At 41.8% G+C, this 23199-nt stretch overlaps 1 protein-coding gene across 4 annotated transcripts in view; it reads left to right on the top strand.

Moving 5' to 3' along the window:
• Positions 1–23199, top strand: part of rmc1 (regulator of MON1-CCZ1) — a 31635-nt gene that overhangs the window by 4455 nt on the left and 3981 nt on the right. For 2 of the 4 annotated variants that reach the window (XM_048595941.1, XM_048595939.1), the window contains 11 exons: positions 3942–4039; positions 5060–5149; positions 5238–5343; positions 6052–6163; positions 6921–6965; positions 8693–8746; positions 10733–10861; positions 13976–14082; positions 16414–16533; positions 20310–20390; positions 20478–20582. In XM_048595941.1, coding sequence (XP_048451898.1) covers positions 3942–4039; positions 5060–5149; positions 5238–5343; positions 6052–6163; positions 6921–6965; positions 8693–8746; positions 10733–10861; positions 13976–14082; positions 16414–16533; positions 20310–20390; positions 20478–20582 — 1047 coding nt within the window. The remainder of the gene's footprint in view (positions 1–3941; positions 4040–5059; positions 5150–5237; positions 5344–6051; positions 6164–6920; positions 6966–8692; positions 8747–10732; positions 10862–13975; positions 14083–16413; positions 16534–20309; positions 20391–20477; positions 20583–23199) is intronic. The other 2 variants (XM_048595940.1, XM_048595942.1) reach the window with 2 other exon arrangements.

Here is a 23199-nt window from a genome sequence, read left to right as displayed (position 1 = left end):
AAAGGACTTTGCCACAGACAGAGTATCGCAGCTGGTGGTGATGGAACCAATGAGATGCAGACTTGACCTCATTCTTTCCAATCTGCTGACTGTCGATGCATCTGTCCACAACAGTATTGGTAAGAGTTACCACTGCACGGTCCTTGTGGAGACAAAGTCCCACCTTCACATTGAGAAAAGCCTCCATCGTGCTGTGTGGCACTATCACCATGTTAAATGGGACAGACTTCGGACAGATCTAGCAACTCAAGACTGGGCATCCATGAGGTGCTGTGGATCATCAACAGAATTATATTCCAGCAATTTTATGCAAACTTGTGGCCCGGCATATCCCCCACTCAACCATTACCATCAAGCCAGTGGATCAACCCTCATTCAATGAAGGAGGGCATGCCACGAGCAGCACCAGGCATACCTGAAGATGAGGTGTCAGCCTTGTGAAGCTACCAAACAGGACTACTTGCACGCCAAACAGCAAAAGCAGCAAGTGATAGACCGAGGTGGAGGAGGAAGCTTCACAAATATCCTCATTCTCTATGATGGAAGAGCGCAGCACATCAGTGTAAAAGATAAGGCTGAAGCATTCATAGTAATCTTCAACCAGAAGTGCTGAGTGGATAATCCATCTCGATTCTCCTTCCAGTGGTCCCCAGCATTACAGATATAGTCTTCAGCCAATCCGATTCACTCCACATGAAACGGTTGGAATCACTAGATATTGCAAAGGTTATGGGCCCTGACAACTTCCTGCAATAGTACTAGAGACTAGTGCTCCAGGACTTGCTGCTCCCCTAGCCAAGCTTTTCCAGTACAATTACAACACTAGTATTTACCTGACAATGTAGAAAACTGCCCAAGTATGTCCCATACACAAAAAGCAGGATAAATCCAACTTGCCACTTGCTGCCCCATCAGTCTAATCTCGATAATCAGTAAAATAATAGAAAGTGTCATCAACAGCTCTGTCAAGCAGCACCTGCTCGGCAATAACCTGCTCAGTGACGCCCAGTTTGTGTTCCGCCAGGGCCACTCAGCTCCTGATCTCATTACAGCTTTGGTTCAAACATGGACAAAAGAGCTGAATTCCAGAAGTGAGGTGAGAGTGACAGCCCTTGACATGAAGGCTGCATTCAATTGAGTGTGGCATCAAGGAGCCCTAGCAAAACTGGAATCGATGGATATCTGGTGCGGGGTGGAATTGTCCGCTGACTGGAGTCACACCTGACACATAGGAAGATGGTCGTAGTTTTTGGAGGAGAGTCATTTCAGCTCCAGGTCATCTCTGCAGGAGTTCCTCGGGCTAGTGTCCTAGATCCAACCATCTTCAGCTGCTTCATCACTGACTCCAACATAAGGCCAGAAGTGGTGATGTTTGCAGATGATTGCTTAATGTTCAACGCCATTCGTGACTCCTCAGATACTGAAGCAGTTCGTGTTCAAATGCAACAAGATCTGGACAATATCCAGGCTTGGGCTGACAAGTGACAAGTAATTAATTTGCACCATACAAATGCCAGGCTATGACCATCACCAATAAGACAGTATAATCACTGCCCATTGACACTCAATGGTGTTATCATCACTGAAACTCCCATTATCAACATCCTTGGGGTTACCATTAACTACAACCTCAACTAGACTTGCCATATTAACACAGTGGCTACAAGAGCAGGTCAGAGGCCAGGAATACGGCAGCAAGTAACTCCCCTCCTGACTCCCTGTAGTCTGTCTACCACCTACAAGGCACAAATAAGGAGTGTGATAGAATATTCCCCTCTTGCATGGATGGGTGCAGCTCCCACAACACTGAAGAAACTTGATACAATCCAGGACAAAGCGGCTCTCTTAATTGTCACTAGAACCATGAGCATCCACTCCCTCCACCACTGACACTCCGTACCAGCAGTGTGCACCATCTACAAGATGCACTGCAGAAATTCACCAAAGATCCTCAGACAGCAGCTTCCAAACTCACAACCACTTCCATCTAGAAGGACAGGGGCAGCAGATACATGGGACCACCACCCCCTGCAAGTTCTCTCTGAGCCACTCATCATCCTGACTTGGAAATAGATCACTTCAATGGGTGAAAATCCTAGAATTCCCTCCCTAAGGTCATTTCGTGGGTCAACCCACAGAGTGTGGACTGCAGTGATTCAAGAAGGCAGCTCACTACCACCTTCTCAAGAGCAATTCAGGATGGGCAATAATGCTACCCAGTCAATGATCCCCACATTTGATGAGTGAATTTAAAAACAAAAGTAGAAAGATAGTTTCAGTTTGTAAGGTGATCAATTGTAGGGATCCTCAAATCTAAAACAGTCAGGTTCTTCTTTACCCAGAGAATGGTGAGAATGTTATGCTCACCACAGCAAGAAATGCTGAGTCCAATTGCCTTAAAGTATTAAAGGGTTAATACATAAGGAAGAAAGGAATAGAACAGTATATCGATGGAGTTTGAAGAAGGTGGGTAGGAAGAGGCTTGTGGAAGGATACACCAGTGTTGACCTTTTGGACTGAATAAGCTGTTTCTATGCTGTGTATATGTTTTAATACTTCTCTGCACTTTCAAACAGCTTTGAAGTATCGTAGAATATTATGGCCCAAGTTTCCACCTCTGTGGCAGATGTCCCTGAAAATCAGAAGCCATGACCCTGAAAGCATCACTTATGATTTTTGGAGACCAGTTAAAGATGGCCCAGGCTTCATGCGTACACCTGTATATTGGCTAGCCACTTAAATGGTCAGCTGTTTTCACCTAAATCTTGTTTTAGTATTCCTGCTGTCTGGAACACAGTACGCAGAGCAGGTTTGTTTCAGTGAAGTCTGTGTACACCTATCCTCAGCAGTGGTACCCCTCTGTCAACGGTCCCAGTTCACATGGAGGTAGAGACAATGATACAGAGCCCTTAATGGTGCTTGGGTGACTTTTGGAATTGTTAAAAGTGGACAACAATGTTCTTTTTAAAAGTATATAAACCCATTTGAAAGGTTAAAAGAGTTGTCAGAGAACTTAGAAGACGACTTGAATGTTCAATCTGAGTTGTTTTTTGTTAAAATATGCAATGCAATTATCAATAGACATGACTTTATTCGATGTCACCATGTCTCCTGCGGTTTACTGAATATTATATGAGTGGGAATAGGTGGTAATTGGAGAGGTGTAGGTTGGCATAAGGAGTATGGAGAAACATGGGAATGGGAACAGGGGCATAGAGGTGCTACAGGAGAACATGGTAGGTAGTTGAAGTAGTCATAAAGTCACAAAGCACAGAAAAGACCCTTCCGTTTATTGGCTGTGCGCCAACCTGTCTACACTAACTCAACTTTCCAATTCCCAATCTTTCAAACTGTCCTAGTTAATTTTTTTTTAGTTGTTTCTTTTGTGGAATAAAGCCAAATCTGCAGCATTGCTTACTCGTGATGGTATTTCACTGAAACTTAAAATAAATAATCTATCAAGCCAGATTTCATTCTGGGGTCTCATATATCCAGAAGTAACACAGGTAACAGAACAACAAAGGACACAATGGACCAGACGGCCGAAGCTTAGTCGTAGAGTTTTAGGAAATGTTCTAAAGGAGGAAAGTGAGGTAAATGGGAGGAGATGTTTAAGGAGGAAGTACCAGAACTTGGGACCTGGGCAGTTGACAGCATAACCACCAGTGGTGGAGTGATTATGATTTGGGACTCACAAGAGGCCACAACTAGATGAGTGCAGAATCTTGGAGCACTCTGGGAATGGAAGAAGTTAGAGATAGGAAGGGGTGTGAAACCTTGGAGGATTTGAAAACAAGGATGAGAATTTTTAAAGTGAAAACGTTTTGATCAGGAGCTGTTGTCGTACAATGGTTTACCTATTTAGAAACCAATCCATATGTCCTAATGAACAGTTGCAGATGTGTTTTGAGTTTCAAAACAATTTGATTTCACTTTTCCAGAGTGGAACGATGTCCAAAATGCCAAAGTTTGAAATTGAATTACCAGCCTCTCCTAAATCTGCAAACCTCAGCCTTTCTGATATTATAATGGCCACTATGTAAGTAAGAAACTTCTCTCTGACTGCTAATCACTAATTGGTGTTTACCTTTCGTGCTTCAGAAGAGCATCTCTAACACTGCTACCAGGCCCCGACGGTGCTACTTCATGGAATTGGTTTAAAAGGACTTTCAGCTCTATTTGGTCCGGACTGTTCAGTTATTCCCATGTTCCAGGGATATGATAAAGCTAACCAATCTCTTCTGCTATTAATTTACTGTTACCCTGTTTCCCCAAGATGTCTGTCAAATCCAACCAGAGTTCTCTAGTAACTGAGCTGCTTGCACTCAGACCGCTGAACCTGGTCTCTTTGACAAAAAGGTGGCATTCCTAGGTGTTTAAACTGAAGCATACACAAGTTATGTAAGAACTATTTGGATTCCACTGAAGAATGCTATTTTTTTAACTATGTAGCAAATTGAAGTGGTTTTTGAGAATTGAAGTAAATTGTTAAAAGCCTTCCTTCTGAGCTCTGAGCAGGCCTGACACAGACTGACTCCCAAGGACTTGCCAAATGACTGAGACGGCAATGAGAGGAGGAAGTTCTGTTTCTATCAAGATTGCTGACCTCCAGTGACTGATATAGTCCTTGATTAATAGACTACTTAAGAAGAGGATGGTTAACTGGTAATAATTCGGTTTATAAAAAGAAAAATGTGAAACATAGAAAGTTAAGTAACAAATTTGTGGAACTTATGGGAAACTTTAGGTCATTTCTGACTGAAGTAGAGTCCCTTTTACCCATTATTGGTAGTGGGAGGGGTTGGGATATAGTTTAAAAGGACAGTTTGCTTTATTCTCCACTTGCTTTTGATTTTTATCTGGATATTTTAGCATGTTACAGTTATTAGACAAGAAGTGATTAAGAGGCTGTTCAGAAATCCGACCAACTGTCCTCTTCAGTTAGTCGGCATCAATCATTCCTGCCATGTGCCTGACACAGAAGTTTACTGTATCTCCTAACGGCAGGATTAATTTTAAGACTGGAATACTAATTTTTTAAATTTTACTTTTACACAAGATATGGACAACTTTATGTACTTTATCTGAAGCACCAACCAAGAACTCCAAATAATCCAGGGGCAGAAGTGATCTTGTACTATTTACCCAGGTAAGACTGGCTAATTCAGATCCCATTTAGTCTGCGTATTACACTTTTAAGATGAATTTCCTAAATATTTACTGCATTTTAATTGCAGGGAAGGTCAGTGTAAGAAAATGCACATATTAAAACTAAATACCACGGGAAAATTTGCCTTGAACGTTGTTGATAACTTGGTTGTGGTGCATCACCAAAGTTCTCAGGTAAAGAATTTAACTAAAGGCTTTTTCTTGCTGTTCAGTGCTGAAGGGTAAAAATCTCAAATGAGGTCTCTCTCACGCTGTCTCGCTCTCGCCCTGCATGTGTCTCAGTCTACAGGCATGGAGCAGGAGTAGGCTGTTCAGCCGCTGTGCCTGTTCCATTATTCGATACGATTGTGGCTGATCTAATTCACATTTCTGTCTGCTTCTGAAAATCTTTCAATCCATTCCTTAACAAGAAACAATCTACCTCTGCCTTAAAAATGGTCAAGGAGCCTGCTTGCAACTTTTTTCCTGAAGAGGTTTTGGAAAGATTCGCAGTCCTCTGAGGGCAGTGGGGGGAAAGCACCTCATTTCTGTTTTAAGTGGATGGACCTGATGTTTAAAGAGAGACCCCTAATTCTAGCTTTTACCATAACAGAAATCAGGTTCTGCGCAGCTCACTATCAGATTCTCTCTATCTCATGTGCAATCTGTCTTGCATGGCCTCTTGCGCTATCCTCCCTCTGTCTCTTGCTGTGCCAGGCTTTCCAATGGCAATTATGTTTCCAAATCAGGATGGTTTGGATGTTTTTGTCTTGATGTTTGGAAGTGACGTAGTCGTAAGCCCTTTGGGAAGCAGTTGATCTCTCGATTGGAGTCACTGTAGGAGAAAGTGGGAAGAAATTGTCTGCCCACCGTTTGACCCTGCAATTTCTTTAATTTTTTCAGACATCAATGCTCTTTGATATAAAACTGCGAGCAGAATTTGATGGAGCTGTCACCATTCATCATCAAGTGCTTCCAGCTTTATCTATTCACCCATGCAAGATTCCTCGGGCAGGTGAGTATATTCAGAATAACCTTAAATACAGATGCTAGTTTACATACTTTGCTAGTGATTTGCTTGACATTGAGCATAGTTTCAGTTGTCAATTAAAATAGATTTAATATTGAAAATAAATTCTGTCAGTCTATCTCCCTTTTCCTGTTTAGCACCATCCTGTGAGATTTCCCGATGTAATGAGGATCTAGAGAAGCAATGGGATTGTCAAAACTACTCTCCATATACTCCTCAGTTCCCGAGGGGAAGGTCAGCAGGATTTCCCTTGCTCCAATGACCTCTGTTACCTTGTGCACGTGTGTTCCTTGTATGGGGAACATGTGCTTTGAGTCAGCTTGGGGCCTTCTGAAAGTAGCTCATTAACACCTGAGTAACCTGCTTACATGTACTGCCTACAATCTCCCATATAAAGTGGTCACTTTGGGGAGGTAACAGAGACTACTGTTTCCTCTGTCTGAAGCATCCTCCTATTCAGCTTCTTTGCATCTTTTCACTACCTATACCCTGCCATTGGCAGCCGTGCCCTTAGCTCTGGAATTTCCTCCCGAATTCTACGTCTCTCTCCTCTTTTAAGCTGCTCTTTAAAACTTACCTCTTTTTGATCTAGCCTTTGTTCTCCATTCCTAATGTGTGGCTTCGTATCAAATTCTGTTTGATAAAACTCCTGTGGAGTTAAATCCTAATTTAGAAACTACATCTCTTTCGGTGTTTGTTGTATTCATGCAATATTGTATTAATGTCTTAATTCTTTGTCCAGGTCCATCAGCTGTAACAGCACAAAGCCCTGTCTCATGTGAACTTTGTATCCTTCAGAGTGAATCATATGCCAACAGCTAAAATTACATTCTTGTGAATTTCTGACCGCATTAAAATGAGCAAAATTCCACCAGTGTGGTAATCTATTCGAGAGTCGGGCAGCATCTGTGGAGAGGATAACAGTTAACATTTTTGTACCAATTCATCAGAAGACAATAAGTCAGAGACAACTTCTCCTCGGAGCTGGGAGGGTGGGGAAGGGAAAGCCCATGATTGGAGAAGTAGGAGGATTAGACAGGGAGTGAGAATCTCCTGGAAGCTGAGGGGAAGTCTTTTGTTAAGAAGCCAGATGGGATGAAGGATGAAGTCAAACAGCAGATCAGGACAATTCTTAAAGTGAGTTGGTGCTGTAGAAAACAGAGGACTGTCCATGTGGGGTGCTTACATTTGTTCACAGCATCTGGCTACGCCATCATTTATTGCTATCCTTCATTGCTTAGAGGGCAATTAAGAGTCAGCCACATTGCTGTGGGTCTGGAGTCACACGTAGGCCAGACTGGGTAAGGATGGCAGACTTCCTTCCCTGAAGGACATCAGTGAACCTGATGGATTTTTTTATGACAATCAACAGTGGTTTCATGGTTATCTTTAGACTAGCTTTAGATTCCAGATTTTATTGAATTTTATTGGTATTCAAACCAATGTTCCCAGAACATTTAACCTGGGTTCTGGATGAATAGGTCACTGATGTTATCACTAAACCATAGACCTGGCTTGTGCATGGTGTTAAGTGTGGATCTCAGGAAGTAGGAATAGTTATAGGGCCTGGGACGGAGAGGCCTGGGCCAGAAGCTGCACTGTGGCCAGTGATTCCTGCTCCTGCCCCTAGATAGTGACACGGTCTTTATATATTTGGGCTACTAATCTAGAGGCCTAGGTAATGATCAGGGGCCAGTGTTCAAATCTTGTCACAACATCTTAGGGAATTTAAACTCCATTCTTAAAATTATTTTAGGAAGTTTGTGCTGTACTGTTGTAGGAAGCCATCTGGTTCATTAGGGAAGGAAATCTGCTGAACTAAGTGTGACTCCCAGAGCCACAGCAATATTGAATTTTAACTTGTCTCTCAAATGGTCTAGTAAGCCACTCGGCTGTTTCCAAAGAAACAGCTCTCCACCACCACCACAAGGGGCACCTTGGGGTGTGCAATGCCTGAACTTGTTAACTTAATAAAATGGCTGGAACTCATGGAGATAATTATGATCATGGGTGGAAAATGAAGTGGAATCCATGTGGAACCTAGAGATGGTTGCTGTGAGAGTTAGTTTTAATGGACATGTGGTTGAACACAAGGAGAGAAACCTTTGCAAACTCTTTTGGGTGAGCTGTAAAACTGGGGCCAGCCTGCCCACTCAGAGGGACATAAGACAAGGACAATTTGGACATAAGACATTTGGACAAAGTGCTGGAGAGTTGCTCATTGTTTCCTGGTGAGTGCTGATCCTTCAGGCCAGCATTAAAACAGAATGTATGGTCACTGTCATGTTGCTCTTTGCGGGTGCATGCTGTGTACAAATTCACTGTTGTGCTTCCTACAACACAGTAAGTGATAGTACTTCATCGGCTATAAAGTGCTTTGAGTCGCACAATGACTGTGAAAAATGTGATGTATATTTCAGCTTGTCTTTCTTTAAAATCGAGTACAAATAAATTCTGTTTAAAAAAAAAAACCCTTGTCTTGTTGATACCTTTTGAGGTTTCTTTAACTTTTAGATTCTTCCTCCTGGACTGTGTTTCAACCTGACATCATAATCAATGCAAGTGAAGGTGAGTGAATTCTAGGAGTTTCTTCATATTTGTATTGTGGGCTTTTATAAGTTTACAATATGTCAATAGAGTGGTTTGCAACAGTCTCTAACTCAGCCTGAAAATTGTTTGTGTAGACAGTGATCACAAAGTCAGTGTTCCCGTGTAAATCTAGAGCATTGGAGTGCAGTGCCTTATTCGAGGGGGATGGTTTATTCCTCCTTCTTTTCTCCCTCATTCCTTTAGCCTTGTGTCCTTCCCTGTTATTGTGTAAGTCTTCTAGGAACAAGGATAGAGGCGATGGGAAGAATTTTGTTTTTTAAAACAGTCTGCTATTACTATTTGGAAAGTGCTGCCTGAAAATTTGATGGCAGATGCAAAAGAAACTGTCAGAAAGAAATTTGGTGAGCACTTGAAAGGGAAACCTTGACAGAGTGATAGGGAGTTGGACTAACACTTCTTACAAAGAGTTGGCACAGCCATGATGGGCTGAATAGCTTCCTGTACTGTAAGATTCTGTGAACAGTCTCAAAATGGCTTTTTTGATTTTAAACACTGGAGAGAGAGTTGACTTCTTTTTAGAGAGAACCTGACCAAAATTATTCAACTGTTTCCCTTTTTAATCCTCCTTACATTGACTAGAAAAGGAGCTGTCTTGTTCTCAGTTGCTGCAACTACATTGTTTGCCAAGTTAAATATTCATTTTACAATTCACTGTTTCACTCTTTCCCAAGCAGCAGATGAATAGTTGCCTTGCCCATTCATAAACACAGGGATTTAAAGTAAGCGGTGGGTGGGGGTTGAGATCTCAAAGTGGTCCAACTGATCCATACCAGCAATCATCCTTCACAAGAGTCTTTTATAAAACTGAGCTCATAGGGTGTGGGCATTGCTGGTTGGGACAGCATTTATTGCTGAACCCTAATTGTTCTTCATCTTGATGAGCTACCTTCTCGAACTGCTGCCTTTCTTGGGGTGTAGAGACACTGCAACGCCAGGAACTGCAACCATTTTCCTGAGTGCCAGATATGACTGTAAACAGCAGAGAGCTTTCATCCTGATACCCATTGATTCCAGTTTTGCTAGGACACCTTGATGCCATACTCAGTAAAGTGTGGCCTTGATGTCAAGGGCTGTCACTCTTCCCCTCACTCTGGAATTCAGTCTTTTGTTCATGTTTGAACCAAGGTTATAATGAGGTCAGGAGCTGAGTGGCCCTGGCGGAACCCAACTGGGTGTCACTGAGCAAGTTATTGCTGAGCAGGTGCTGTTTGATAGCACTACTGATGAGACCTTCCATTAAGTTACTGATCAATGAGAGTAGACTGATGGGGCAGTAATTGGTGGGGTTGGATTTGTCCTGCTTTTTGTGTACAGGCCATATTTAGGCATTTTCCATCTTTGTCAGGAGATGCCAGTGTTGTAACTGTACTGGAAGAGCTTATGACTAGGGGAGTGGCAGGTTCTAGAGTATGTTGCTAGCCCTAAGTTTGGTTCTCTTCCCTCAAGTGGACATTCCTCTTTGTCTGTCCTGTCAAATTGTTTGTGATTTAAAAAAAAAAAAAATTCAGTTCCCTGTTGGCCGTTCTTCTTTAGAGGAAAGAGCCATGGTGTATTCAGTCTTTTGATGTCTATACTCTCTTAATCCTGGTAGTATCTTTGAAATCTTTATTTGCTTCTTCCCCCACTATCTCTCCTTTTTATAATATGGAAACCGCTACTGAGTGGATTGTTGTGTGAGGAGCTAGCATCAATTCAATGGTCCAAATGGCCACCTTCTGGACTATAAATTACTCTGACTTCAATATCTTCATAACTTTGAATCTCTTTAAATCTCCTTTTTATCCTTGCAGTGCATCTCCTGTGCACCATTTTTGACATCCTTCCTAAAGTGTGAAGATTGGACCCAGTATTCCAGCTGAGACTTGAGCAGTTTTTATAGAGGTTTATTGTAACTTTGTCCTTGCTGCAGCTTTTATATTGACTGGGTTCTCTGATTGTGGATAGGTTACCTGTGGTGTCTCCAGATAAAGCTGCAGCCCATTGTCCACATGCTTCAAGACAAGGGACGGCTAATGGATTTCCTCCTACAGAGGAAGGATTGTAAAATGGTCATCTTGTCAGTGTGTTGTCAGAGTGAGTATCTTCCTGCACTCGGGATGAATCATAACCATTTGTCTGGAATCCATGTGAAAAATAAATTAATTTTTAAGTGAGCCTTTAGTATTTTGTGCAGAATGTCCTCCTTTATTTTTTATTGTAGTCACTGGTGTCAGTTTCTGTTTTGCAAGACAGTGAGTAATATAACTTTAACAATGTGATACCAGAAATTCCTCCTGATGGATCACAAAGTTTTATAATATGTACTCTGTCTGTCTGATAGTAGACATAGGGAATTAGAGGGTTAAGTTATGAGCACAGGTTGCACAGGCTTAAGTTCCAGGAGTATTGATGATCTAAAAACTGAACGAACTGCGGATGCTGTAAATCAGGAACAAAGACAAAGTTGCTGGAAATGCTCAGCAGGTCTGGCAGCATCTGTGAAGGAAAAAACAGAGTTAACGTTTCGGGTTTGGTGACCCTTGCTGATCTACTTGAGGTGTTTAAAATAATTTGAAGAATTCAATAAATTCAGTGTACAGAAACTACTTCCCCTGGGGGAGCTCACAGGGAGGGGGTGATGCTGCAGAAATCTCCCAAAACAAGGAGCCAGAACCTTAAAGTTCATGCTCGGCCATTTGGGAGATTGTGAAGGAGTTCGTTGGTACAAAGTGAAAGTCTGGAATTCTTCCCCTGGCAAAAAGAGGCTGGAAGTTAATTAACAATTTCTAGATGGAGATTGGTGAATCTTTGTTGGAACCAAGGCAGGTGCAGATCAGACAAGATCTAATTAGGGCTCTTGTGGTGCTGTGGTAATGTCCCTACCTCTGGACCAGAAGGCCTGGATTCAGATCACATTTGCTCATTGAATGGCAGAAAAGCTGAATGGTCTCCTCCTGTTCTTCTGTTCTGAGACCGTAAGATATTGGAGCAGAATTGGGTGATTTGGCCCATCAAGTCTTCTCTGCCATTCAATCATGGCTGATATTTTTTGTCAACCCCAATCTCCTGCCTTCTCTCCATTACGCTTGATCCTCTTACTAATCAAAAACCTATCTATCTCTGTCTTAAATACACTCAATGACTTGGCTTCCACAACCTTCTGCGGCAATGTGTTCGACAGATTAACCACCCTCTGGCTAAAGAAATTCCTCCTCCTCCTCACGGTTCTATAAAGTCATCCCTTTATTCTTGAGAGTGTGCCCTTTGGTCCTAGCCTCTCCTACTTGTAGAAACATCATCTCCACATCCACTCTGCCCAGGCCTCTCGGTATTCTGTAAGTTTCAATCAGATCAACCCTAATTTTTCTAAACTTCAAGTGCAGACTCAAAGTTCTCAACTGCTCCTCATATGGCAAGCAAATAAAAACTGAAAGAACTACAGATGCTGGAAATCAGAAACAAAAACCAGAAGTTGCTGGAAAAGCTCAGCAGGTCTGCCAGCACCTGTGGAGAGAAATCAAAATTAACGTTTCGGGTCTGGTGACTCTGTTCTGAGGAAGGGTCACTGGACCCGAAATGTTAGCTCTGGTTTTTCTCCACAAATGCTGCCAGGCCTGCTGAGATTTCACAGCAGTTTCAATTTTTGTTCCTTTTTTTTCATTCATGCACTGGATATGGGTGTTGCTGGCTAAGCAGCATTTATTGCCCGTCCCTAATTGCCCAGAGGGCAGTTAAGAATCAGCTGTATTGCTGTGGGTCTGGAGTTGCATGTAGGCCAGACCAGGTAAGGATGGCAGTTTCTTTCCCTAAAGGACACTAGTGAACCAGATGGGTTTTTCCGATAATTGGTAATGTATTCATGGTAATCGTTAGACTCTTAATTCCAGATTTTTTTTTAAAATTCAAATTCCTCCATTTGTTGTGGTGGGATTCGAACTTGGGTCCCTAGAACATTACCTGGGTCTCTGGATTAACAGTCCAGCGATTTAATGGCACTAGACCATTGCCTCCCCCATGACAAGCCCTTCATCCCCAGTGTCATTCTTTTAAACCTCCTCTGGAACCCCTCCAAGCCAGCACAATCCTCCTTGGATAAGGGGCCCAAAACTGCTAACAATATTCCAGATGTGGTCTGACTAAATCCTTATACACCTTCAGTAGTACATCCTTGTTCTTGTATTCTAGCCCTCTTGAAATGAATGCCAATGTTACATTCCCAGATGAGCCCAGATTTTGGGGCTGCACAGTAGCTTAGTGGTTAGCACTGCTGCCTCACAGCACCAGGAACCCGGGTTTGATTCCACTTTTGGGTGACTGTCTGTGTGGAGTTTGCACGTTCTCCCCGTGTCTGCGTGGGTTTCCTCCAGACGCTCCGGTTTCCTCCCACAGTCCAAAGATGTGGAGGCTCGGTGGATTGGCCATGTTAAATTGCCCGTAGTGTCCAGGGATGTGTAAATTAGGTGCGTTATGGGGGATGGATCTGGGTGGGATGCTCTGAGGGTCAGCGTGGACTTGTTGGGCCGAAGGGCCTGTTTCTACACTGTAGGGATTCTATGATTTGCTTTCCTAGCTGCCAACTAAACCTGCAAATTAACCTTGAGAATCCTGAACTACAGCTCCCAAGTCCCTTTCGTGCTTCAGATTTCTGAAGCCTTTCCCATTTAGAAAATAGTCTATGCCTCTGTTCTACCAAAGTGCATAACCCCTCACTTTCCCACATTGTATTTAATCCGCCACTTCTTTGCCCACGCTCCTAGCCTGTCCAAATCCTTCTGCAGCCTCCCTGTTTCCTCAATGCTAACTGTCTCTCCACCTATCTTTTGTTTTCTGCAAACTTAGCAACAATACCCTCCGTTTCTTCAACTAGATTGTTAATATATAACATGAATAGTTGTGGTTCCAACACTGACCCCTGTGGAACTCTGCTAATCACCAGATGCCATCTTAAAAAGTACCTCTTTATCCCTACTCTTTGCTTTTTGCCAGTCAGCTAATCCGAAATCCATACAATATCTTGCCTCTAACACTCTGGACTCTTGTCTTGTTTCGCAGCCTCCTGTGCGGCAACTTGTCAAAGGCCTTCTGGAAATCCAAATAGATCATGTCCACTGGCTGTCTTTTTTTGTCCAACTTGCAAAGGAATTTGATAATTTTTGTGTATCAATACATAGAGGTTGCAGTAACCCTGTTGCATTTCTTTTGTTTTAGTGTTGAGTGCAGCAGAGCGTGGTAGCCTGCCGGTCATTGCTATCATATTTGATAAACTCAATCAGGTCTACAAGGAATATCTAGAAGCTGAGCAGAACTACACCTTGGTGAGAACTGCCTAGAGTGTGTTCATTGTTTGTAATGCTTAGTGTGGTATGTTGATGTGCTAGGCAGTTTAATTTATTGCTGGATGACACAGAGCAAGAACACTACATTCTGCACTCTGTTCTGCTACCCTCATGCACTTTGTACGATCTGCCTATATAAGCATGCAAAACAATACTTTTCACTGTATCTCGGTAAATGTGACAACAATAAATCAAACTCAAACTCAATCTGCCTGCTCTTTCCCTCTATAAGCTGACCCTCCTGTGAATTTCAAAGCACGACAAAGTTGCTAAATGGACAAATTACTCACATGAGAGCTGTTTGTAAGTATCCCTTTGGAAGAAGGAACAAAAGAGCTTAAAAAGATGAAACAGCTTTCATCTGATACTCATTGGAATAGACTCTAGAACAAGAAAATGTTGAAATTTGGCAATGTTTTGTAAAAGACTAATCATATTTGACCAATCTGTTGGAGCTCTTTTTGAGGAAGTGTGTGGCATGGATAAAGGGGAACTGTGGATTTGCTGGACTTAGACTTCCAGATCTCTCATGATGCCACAATCAAAGGTTATTGTGGAAAATAAAACCACATGGTGTAGCGGGTAGCCTGTTGACATGGATCGAAGATTGGTTGGCTAACAGGATGCAGAGGGTAGGCACAAATGGGTCTTTTTTTTTTAGGTTATCAGTGCTGGGACTTTGGTTTACCACTTACATAAATGACTTGGATGAAGAAATAGAAGGTATTATTGCCAAATTTGCTGATGACACAAAGATAAGGAGGGGAAAAAAAGGTTCTGAAAAGGACATTAGTGATCTACAATGAGATGTAGATAGTGAGTGGGCAAGAATCTGCTGATTGTGGAAAAGTGTGAAATTGGCCATTTTTGGCAGGAAGAATGACCATTTTATTTTGATGGTTAAAGGAGATTTACTAGAATAATACCAGGAATGAAAGATTTTTGATACAAGGAAAGATCAGAGAAGCTGGGCTTATTCTCCTTGGAGCAGAGAAATTGACCTTATTGAGGTGTTCAAAATTATGATCAACTTTGCCAGGTAAGGAGGGATATACTGTTTCCACCAGCTGGTGACAGGACTAACTGAATAGCTCTTCCATGAGCTGCTATGAACATAATGGATCATAATGGCCTCCTTCTATACTGTAAACTTCTATGATGAGAGATTGAAGAGGATCTGGGTGTCCTTGGGAACTGCAAAAGGTTAGAATGCAAATGCAGCAAGTAATTAGGAAAGCTCATAGAATGTTACCGTTTATCACGAGGAGAATTGAATCCAAAAGTAGCTTATGCTTCAGTTATACAGTGCACTGATATGACAGTATCTGGGGAACAGTACTGGTTATCTTAATCAAGGAATAATGTTAAAGCTTTGAAAGCAGTTCAGAAAATAGTCACCAGACTAATACCTGGAATGGGTAGGTTGTCTTATGAGGGAAAAATTGGACAGGCTAGGCTTGTATCCTGCTGGTATTTAGAAGAGTAGAGATGACTTAATTTGTGCGTGTTTCAATCATGAGAGGTCTTGGCAGGGTGGGTGTGGAGAGAATGTTTCCTCTTGTGGGAGAATCATGAACTAATGGTTACTGTTTTAAAAATAAAGGATTGTCCATTTAAAACAGGTTAGGTGAATTTTATTTTTTGAGGGCATTGAGAGTCTTTAGAACTTACTTTTGAAAAATGATGAAAGCACCTTTTAAGTCCTTGAATATTTTCACAACGGAGTATGCTAGATTCTTGTTAAGCAAATGGGTAAAATGTTCTTAGGGGTAGGCAAAAATGTGGATTTGAGATTCCAGTCCAATGAGCCATAATCTCGTTGAATGACAGATGCTGAGTGAGCCACTCCTGCTCCTAATTCAAATGTTCATAAATTTCAGAAGGAGTAACGGTTTATGCTGCATGTCAAATGAGTGCTGCTTGGTTAGCAAGCCAACTCTTGTCAAAATATTACTGGACACCAATGCCTTGGGGTTTTTTGCCAATTAAATACTCTTTTTTTTAACTAAAATCACTGTTGCCATGTAGGAAGTATGGAAGACTATCTGTGTGCAGCAAGATCCTACAAATGGCATTTTTAGATAAAATTTGGTGATGTTGGTTGAGAGATTAATAGTGACCCAGAAGGAAAGGGGGTGCTCCCTTCCAGTTCTTTGAAATAGAGGTGAGGAATATTCTACCTCTGCATAAGATCCTGTACCTTCCCTTTAGGATCCTTTCTCTCACCTTGCATTCCCTCCCACCTCCAGTCCCAGAATTTAAGAGTAATGATGTTGAGTGTGATGATTGAAATGTTTTTCTTTTGCATAGGCTGTGGAGTCAGGAACAAGTCGCAGCAGCGTGACTCAGAAGAGGCCAGTGCGCGCACAGGCTGTCATTGACCAGTCTGACATGTACACCCATGTCCTGTCAGTTTTCACTGAGAAGAAGGTTTGTCACACTGAATGGGAGTCAGCTGAACTTGGGAAAGGAAAAACTAACAAAAGCAAAATGGACTAGAACTCATTCCAATCCAATGACACGAAGGGACTGTTGATCCCAAGGAGAGAATTAGTATCATTAGGGTTGCTATGAGAAGCTAACTCGATACCCAAAACTTAAATACCTAATTGTTGACTATTTAAATACTTGATGAAGAAAGGACAAACTTGCATTTATAGTGCACCTTTCATGACCTCAGGTCATCTCAAATAGTGATGAAGAAGTTACCTAGCAGGATACACTGGTGCAACATCTGTTGGCCTGATCATTTCTCCCCCTTGTAGCTTGCATGGAACGATTTGTAAATCAATGTGCAATGAAGTGAATTGCTGTAAAATAGGAAAAGGTGCTGCCAATTCATGCACAGCAAGCTCCAACAAAAAGCTCTGAGATAAAAATTGGGCATTTTTGTTTAAAATGATGTTAATTGAGGGATAAATGTTGACCAGAACACTGCAGAGAGCTTCCCTGCTCTTATTTGAAATAGAGCTGTGGGTTTTTTATGACCGCCTGAGAGAACAGATAGGGCTTGGTTAACATCTGCTGCTGAAACTCTCATCATCTAGATATTGCATCTAGACATAGCTATTCCAATACAATCCTGCTGGCTTCCAGCTTCCACCCTATACAAACCTAAGCTTATCCAAAATTCTGTTGCCCATGTCCTAACACAATCGTGTCCTGTTCATCGAACAGTTTCTTAACACTGACTAACGCCTCAATCGTAAAAATGTTTCTTGTTTTTACATCCCTCCATGGTCACATTCCCATCCTATTTCTGAAACCTCCTCTACCTTTATGGCCCTCTCTAATTAAGGTCATTTTAAATCACTTAACACCCCCTTATGTGGTTTGGTGTCTGGATAGATAACACTTGTGAAGGGTATTGGCCTTTTTTTGTGCATTAAGGTGTTACATAAATGCAAGTTGTTGTCATTTGAAAGATAGCTTCATTGACAATATGGTACTGCCTCAGTATTACACTGGGGTGTTAGCCTAGATTTTGTGCTCGGGTGTTTGGAGTGTGACTTGAACTGAAAATTCTTTCTTGGAGAAAACTACTACTAACTGAATCATGTCTAACTAAATGGTACATGGATTCTTCTTGTGTGCTTTTGCAAATCTATATTTTGCTTTGAGAAGCATAGAAGATGGGAACAGGAGTAGGCTGCTTGACCTCTCAAACCTGTTTTGTCATTCATAATGATCACAGCTAATCATTGAGCTCAGGATCCTAATCCTGCTCTCCCCCTACATATGCCTTGATCCCTTTAGACACAATATCTATCTCCTTGAAAACTTGAGAATTGAGCCATATTATTAGATTGTATTTTGCTCACAAAACAGGACTTAACCATTATGAAAAGGAGAGAAGTTGTTGAAACTTGAGACTTGTAGCTCAGGTTGTAGACCTGCTCGCCGAGTTGGTGTGTTTGATTGTAGATGTTTCGTCACCCTGCTAGGTATCCAGGGCTTTCTTCTTCTCTTCCGTGTTAAATGTGTTCCACTTACCTTTTCTGCTCCGTGTTGGGACTATCATCTGATTGATGGTCTGTTGTATTTCCTCCATGAGTCCGTTGCTCTTCAGTGTTGATTCGTTTTATTGTTGGATGGTGATGGCTTGTTCCAGTGTGGTTTTCCATTCTTGATCTGTTGCGTTGGATACAAAGGTTTTTTTGGTGAATACTTTCCCGCTTTTATTTGTGAAGGCAGTTGTGGGCATCGTTGATCATAACACTCTGCGGTCGTTCTGTGCGGCCATGCCTGTGGATTGTTGATAGGTGGTTTATATTTTAAACTTTGTGGTAGTACCTGTTTTCTGAGGCAGTCGTGTTGTTCACAGGTTGCGCTCAGATGGATGGCATTTGTCTCCCGTCTGTGGGCCAGTTTGAGGGTGTTGCACCTGTAGGTATTCAAAGTGTTTGAGAAGATTTTTGGCTTGGGTTGTGAATGAGATTGTAGACATGCTCGCTAGGATGGTGTGTTTGATTGCAGACCTAGCAGGTTGACAAAATGTCTGCAATCAAATACACCAGCTCAGTGAGCAAGTCTACAACCTCAAGTTGTTGAAACCTTTCATCTTGCACTCATCAGGATAAGGACACAAGAAACCAACCTTGAAGAAAGAGACACCAATTAATATAGTGGGAGAAGAGGGTGAGAGGAGGTTGCCAATTTCTGCTGCATTCTCATGACAACACTCTAACCGATCAGAGTCCACTTGAATGATTTGAGGACTAAGATTGTAGGTTAACTGTTCTTGCTGCATCTCCATGCCAATGATAGTCTAATCGATCACCCTCTTCTCATACAGTATGCCAAGAAACTTGACCTCATCCAAGTCAAAGCAGCTCACTTGATTGGCACCACATCCTTAAATATCCATTCCCTCCACCACCAATCCTCCGTAACAGAAATGTGTACTATCCACAAGATGCACTGCAGAAATTCACCAAATATCCTTGGACAGGATCTTCCAACCCATGGCCACTTCCATCTAGAAGGACAAAGGCAGCAGATACATGGGAATACCACCACCTGCAAGTTCCCCTCCAAGTCACTCACCATCCTGTCACTGGGTCAAAATTTTGCAATTCCCTCCTTGAAGGCATTGTGGGTCTACCTACAGCAGGTGGACTGCATCAGCTCAAGAAAGCAGCTCACCACCACATTCTCCAGGGCAAGTAGGGATGGGCATTAAATACTGGCCCAGCCAGCAATGCTCACATCCCATGAGTGAATAGAAATAACGTTATGGCATTTATATGCGGAGTCTGTTGGTGAGGATCGGCACAGGACAAACCTGTGGTGGAGTGGGTTCTGTCTGACAGCAACCTGTTGATTTCTTTGATTGTGTCAACATCAGAGTTGCTGTATACTTTGCCCTGTCACAGTGAGTGCTGATATAGAATGGTCACAGTGCTGAAGGAGGTTTGGGCCTATTGATTTCAAACTGACTTTCTTTGAGAGCAATTTCACAAGTCCCACTTTCCTGGACATCATCTTTTTCAAGTGCTTATTCAGTTCCCTTTTGAAAGATACAACTAAACCTGTTTCAGCCATCCTCATGTGGTGCATTCCAGATCCTAACCACTTGCTGGGTTTAAAAACAAAAGTTTTTGTATTGTTTTTGGCTGTTTTATCAATCACCAAGAGTGATTGGTTGTTGATCCTCTTGCCAATAGGACCATCCCAACCTCCAGACCCTTCATGATTTTTTTGCACCTCCATCAAATATCCTCCAAACCACCACCTCAGTAAGAGAAAAATAACACTTGTCTATTCCTCATCCCTCTGGCTAAGTCTTCACACCCTAAAAGGGCTCTTGTGATGTGGTGGTAATGTCTCTACCTCTGAGCCAGGAGGCATGGGTTCTAGTTCCACCTGTTCCAGGGGTGTGTAATAACATCTCTGATAGGTTGATTTAAAAGATACTCACTGCCTGAAGTACAACACCCAGGTCGGGATGCAGTACTCCAGGTGATAGCTTCACTGTTATTGTTGCAAACTCTGTACCCGATTTTAGTTTTTTTAAAAAAAAATTTACTGATAGATTGTAATACTGGAGTTCCTAATAGCTGGAGTCCTGGAAGCATGATCTGTACATAATTAATGTAGTTGATGTACCCACAGCTGGTTTTATGTATGCTGCTAAAAATGGAATTGATGGGCTGAATGGTCTTGTGCACACTTGTTTCATTACGATTTTCTACAACTTCTTTTAGCAGGATCTTCCCCACAAGTTTGTTAGTGCAGTGTTGATGGAATACATCCGGTCTCTTAATCAGTATCAAATTACAGTCCAGGTAAATCCATGCCCTTCAATCAGAAGTGTAAATTTTTTGGGTAATAGGTTTAATCTGCTTTCTCTAAAACATTGTATTTTATTACAGCATTACCTGTATGAATTGGTTATAAAAACCCTTGTCCAACACAGCCTATTCTACATGCTTCATCAGTTTCTACAGTACCATGTGCTTAGTGACTCCAAACCACTGGTGAGATACTAAACTTCTGGAATTATTCACATTACTTGTTGAATTGACCTTTTAACTGAATGACACACGGACATAATGAACAAGGAACAAGAAGAGTAGGCCCCTCAGGCCTTCGAGCCTACTTCACCATTTAATAAGAATGTGGCTGAGCTGAATTTCACTTCAACTGTGCATTCTGCATATCCCTAATTAATCTTTCACCTCCTTGGTAATCACAATTCTATCTACCTCTACCTTGGAAAAGTTTATGAATCACATGTATTTCATAACAGCCTGGTGCAATTTTTAAAGAAATTGGAATTGAGCAAATAAGCACCTGTCCTTACACACTTTTTCTTTCCTTTATTCATTCACAGGATGAGGGCATTGCTGCCTTGGCAGCATTTATTGCTCATCTCTAATTGCTTAGAGGGCAGCTAAGAGTCAACCACATTGCTGTGGGTCTGGAGTCATGTGTAGGCCAGACCAAGTAAGAATAGCAGTTTCCCTCCCTGAAGGACATTAGTGAACCAGATGGGTTTTTCTGACCAACCCGACAATGGATGCATGGCCATCATTAATATCAGATTTTTTTAATTATTGAATTAAATTTCCACCTTCTGCTATGGCAGGATTTGAACCGTGGTCCCCAAAACATCATCTTGGTCTTTGAATTAACAGTCCAGTGATAATACTACTAGACCATTACCTCCCCTCAATCTAACAATAAATTCAGAAATTTGAGACTGTAATCTGCCCATTCCATTTTTTTTTCCCTGGTTTGTACTTTTTTGTTTATCACATTTCTTTGTATTTATATTCAGATCAGCAGCTATTCATAATGTTTGCCATTTGCACCTTCTCCAGACATACCTGCTGTTTGTTTACTTGTCCTATTCCCACTTCCTTTGGCTTTGAATCATGAAATCATTTGTTATTTAATCTTTTCCTGCTTTCCACACTATCACCGACCATCCCTTCAGTTCTTTATCCCAACTTCCATCATTTTAGCTTCTCCAAACCTGCCATATCTCCAACTTTTAACAAAAGCAAAGTCAGTGTTTTTGCAGTGTAGAAAGAGGCCTTTCTACCCACCTATCTGTGCCAGTAATTAAGTTTCAGCCCTTTTTTCACAATCACATTTCCCAGCACTTGGCCATGTATGCTTTTCAAGTGTTCATCAAAGTATGACTTAAATATCTTGGAGAGTGGAAGACAGCAGCAGCATACCAGAACTTTGAGAGGCAGGGACAGAGACAGAGGGGAGTGTAGTGACCATCATGAAGGAGGTGGTGCTGGGGAAGCTGAAAAGTCTGAAGGTGGATAAATCACCAGATCAAATGGACTACAGCCTAGGGGTCTGAAGGAGATTGGGGATGTATGGGTGGTGATCTTGTATGAATCACTGGAATCAAGGTGGTTTCCAGAGGACTGGGAAATGGCTACTGTAACACCTGTTTTTAAAAAGGGAGGCAGTTAGCCTGACCTCAGTCATTGGTAAGATCTTAAGAGTTCATTATTAAAGGATGAGATTGTAGAGTAGTTGGAAGCATATTGTAAAATAGGGCTGGGTCAGCCTAACTTTGTCAAGGTGCGGTTGTGCTTGACAAATCATTGAGGAAATAGACAAAGGAGAGCTAGTGGATATGATCTATTTGGATTTCCAAAGGTCTTTTGACTAGGTGCTGCACTGGAGACTGTTAAATAAGAGGCTATGGTGTTCAGGGCAAGTTACTGAATGAATAGGAATAGCTGACTGGCAGAGTATGGATAAAGGGATTTTTTTTCAGGATGGCAGCTGGTGACCAGTGGAGTTCTGTAGGGGTTAGTGTTGAGACCATAATTATTCATGTAATACATCAACAATCTAACAGAGGGGGATTGTTGCTTGGTTTGCAGATGACAAAAAGATAGGTGGTGGGATATGTTGTGTTGAAGAAGCTTGGATGAGAAGTAGGAGGCCTGGTTAGTAAATTTGTGGATGACATCAAAATTGGTGGTACAATGGGCTAACAAATGGCAGATGGAGTTTAATTTGGGTAAATGAGATGTTGCATTTTGGTAATACAAACAAGAGCAGAACTTGCACAGTTAATGGTAGGGCCCTGGGGAGTGCAGTTGAACAGAGACCTAGGGGTTCAGGTACCTAGTTCTTTGAAAGTAGCATCACAAGTAGACAAGATGGTGAAAGTGATTTTTGGCATGCTTGCCTTCATTGCTCAGACTATTGAGCATAGGAGTAGGGATGTCACGTTGAGGTTGTGCAGGCCACTTTGAATCCTGTGTACAACTGATTGCCCTGCTATAGGAACATTATTAAATTGGAAAGAGTGCAGAGAAGATCTACAAGAACGTTTCCAGAACTGGAGGGTTTGAGTTATAAGGAGAAGCTAGGTAGGTTGGGATAATTTTCCTGGAGTGTAAGAGGTTGAGAAGTGCCCTCATAATTTTAAGCTTCTATAAAGTGAGTAGCAAATGTCTTTTCCCTAGGGAAAAGACAAGTGTAAAACTAGATGTAATTTTAAAAGTAAGGAGAAAGACTTTAAAAAAAAAAAAAAAAAAAAAACCAAAAAAAAGGGGGCAACTTCTCTTTGGAAGGGCTTTTCCATTGGGAAAAAACCCCCGAGGAAGTAGTAGA

The sequence above is a fragment of the Rhincodon typus genome, chromosome 4, assembly GCF_021869965.1.
Source record: "Rhincodon typus isolate 14 chromosome 4, sRhiTyp1.1, whole genome shotgun sequence".
Classification (NCBI taxonomy): Eukaryota; Metazoa; Chordata; class Chondrichthyes; order Orectolobiformes; family Rhincodontidae; genus Rhincodon; species Rhincodon typus.
The sequence above is the reverse complement of the archived record's forward strand: the minus strand, read 5'-3'. Positions and strand labels throughout refer to the sequence as shown.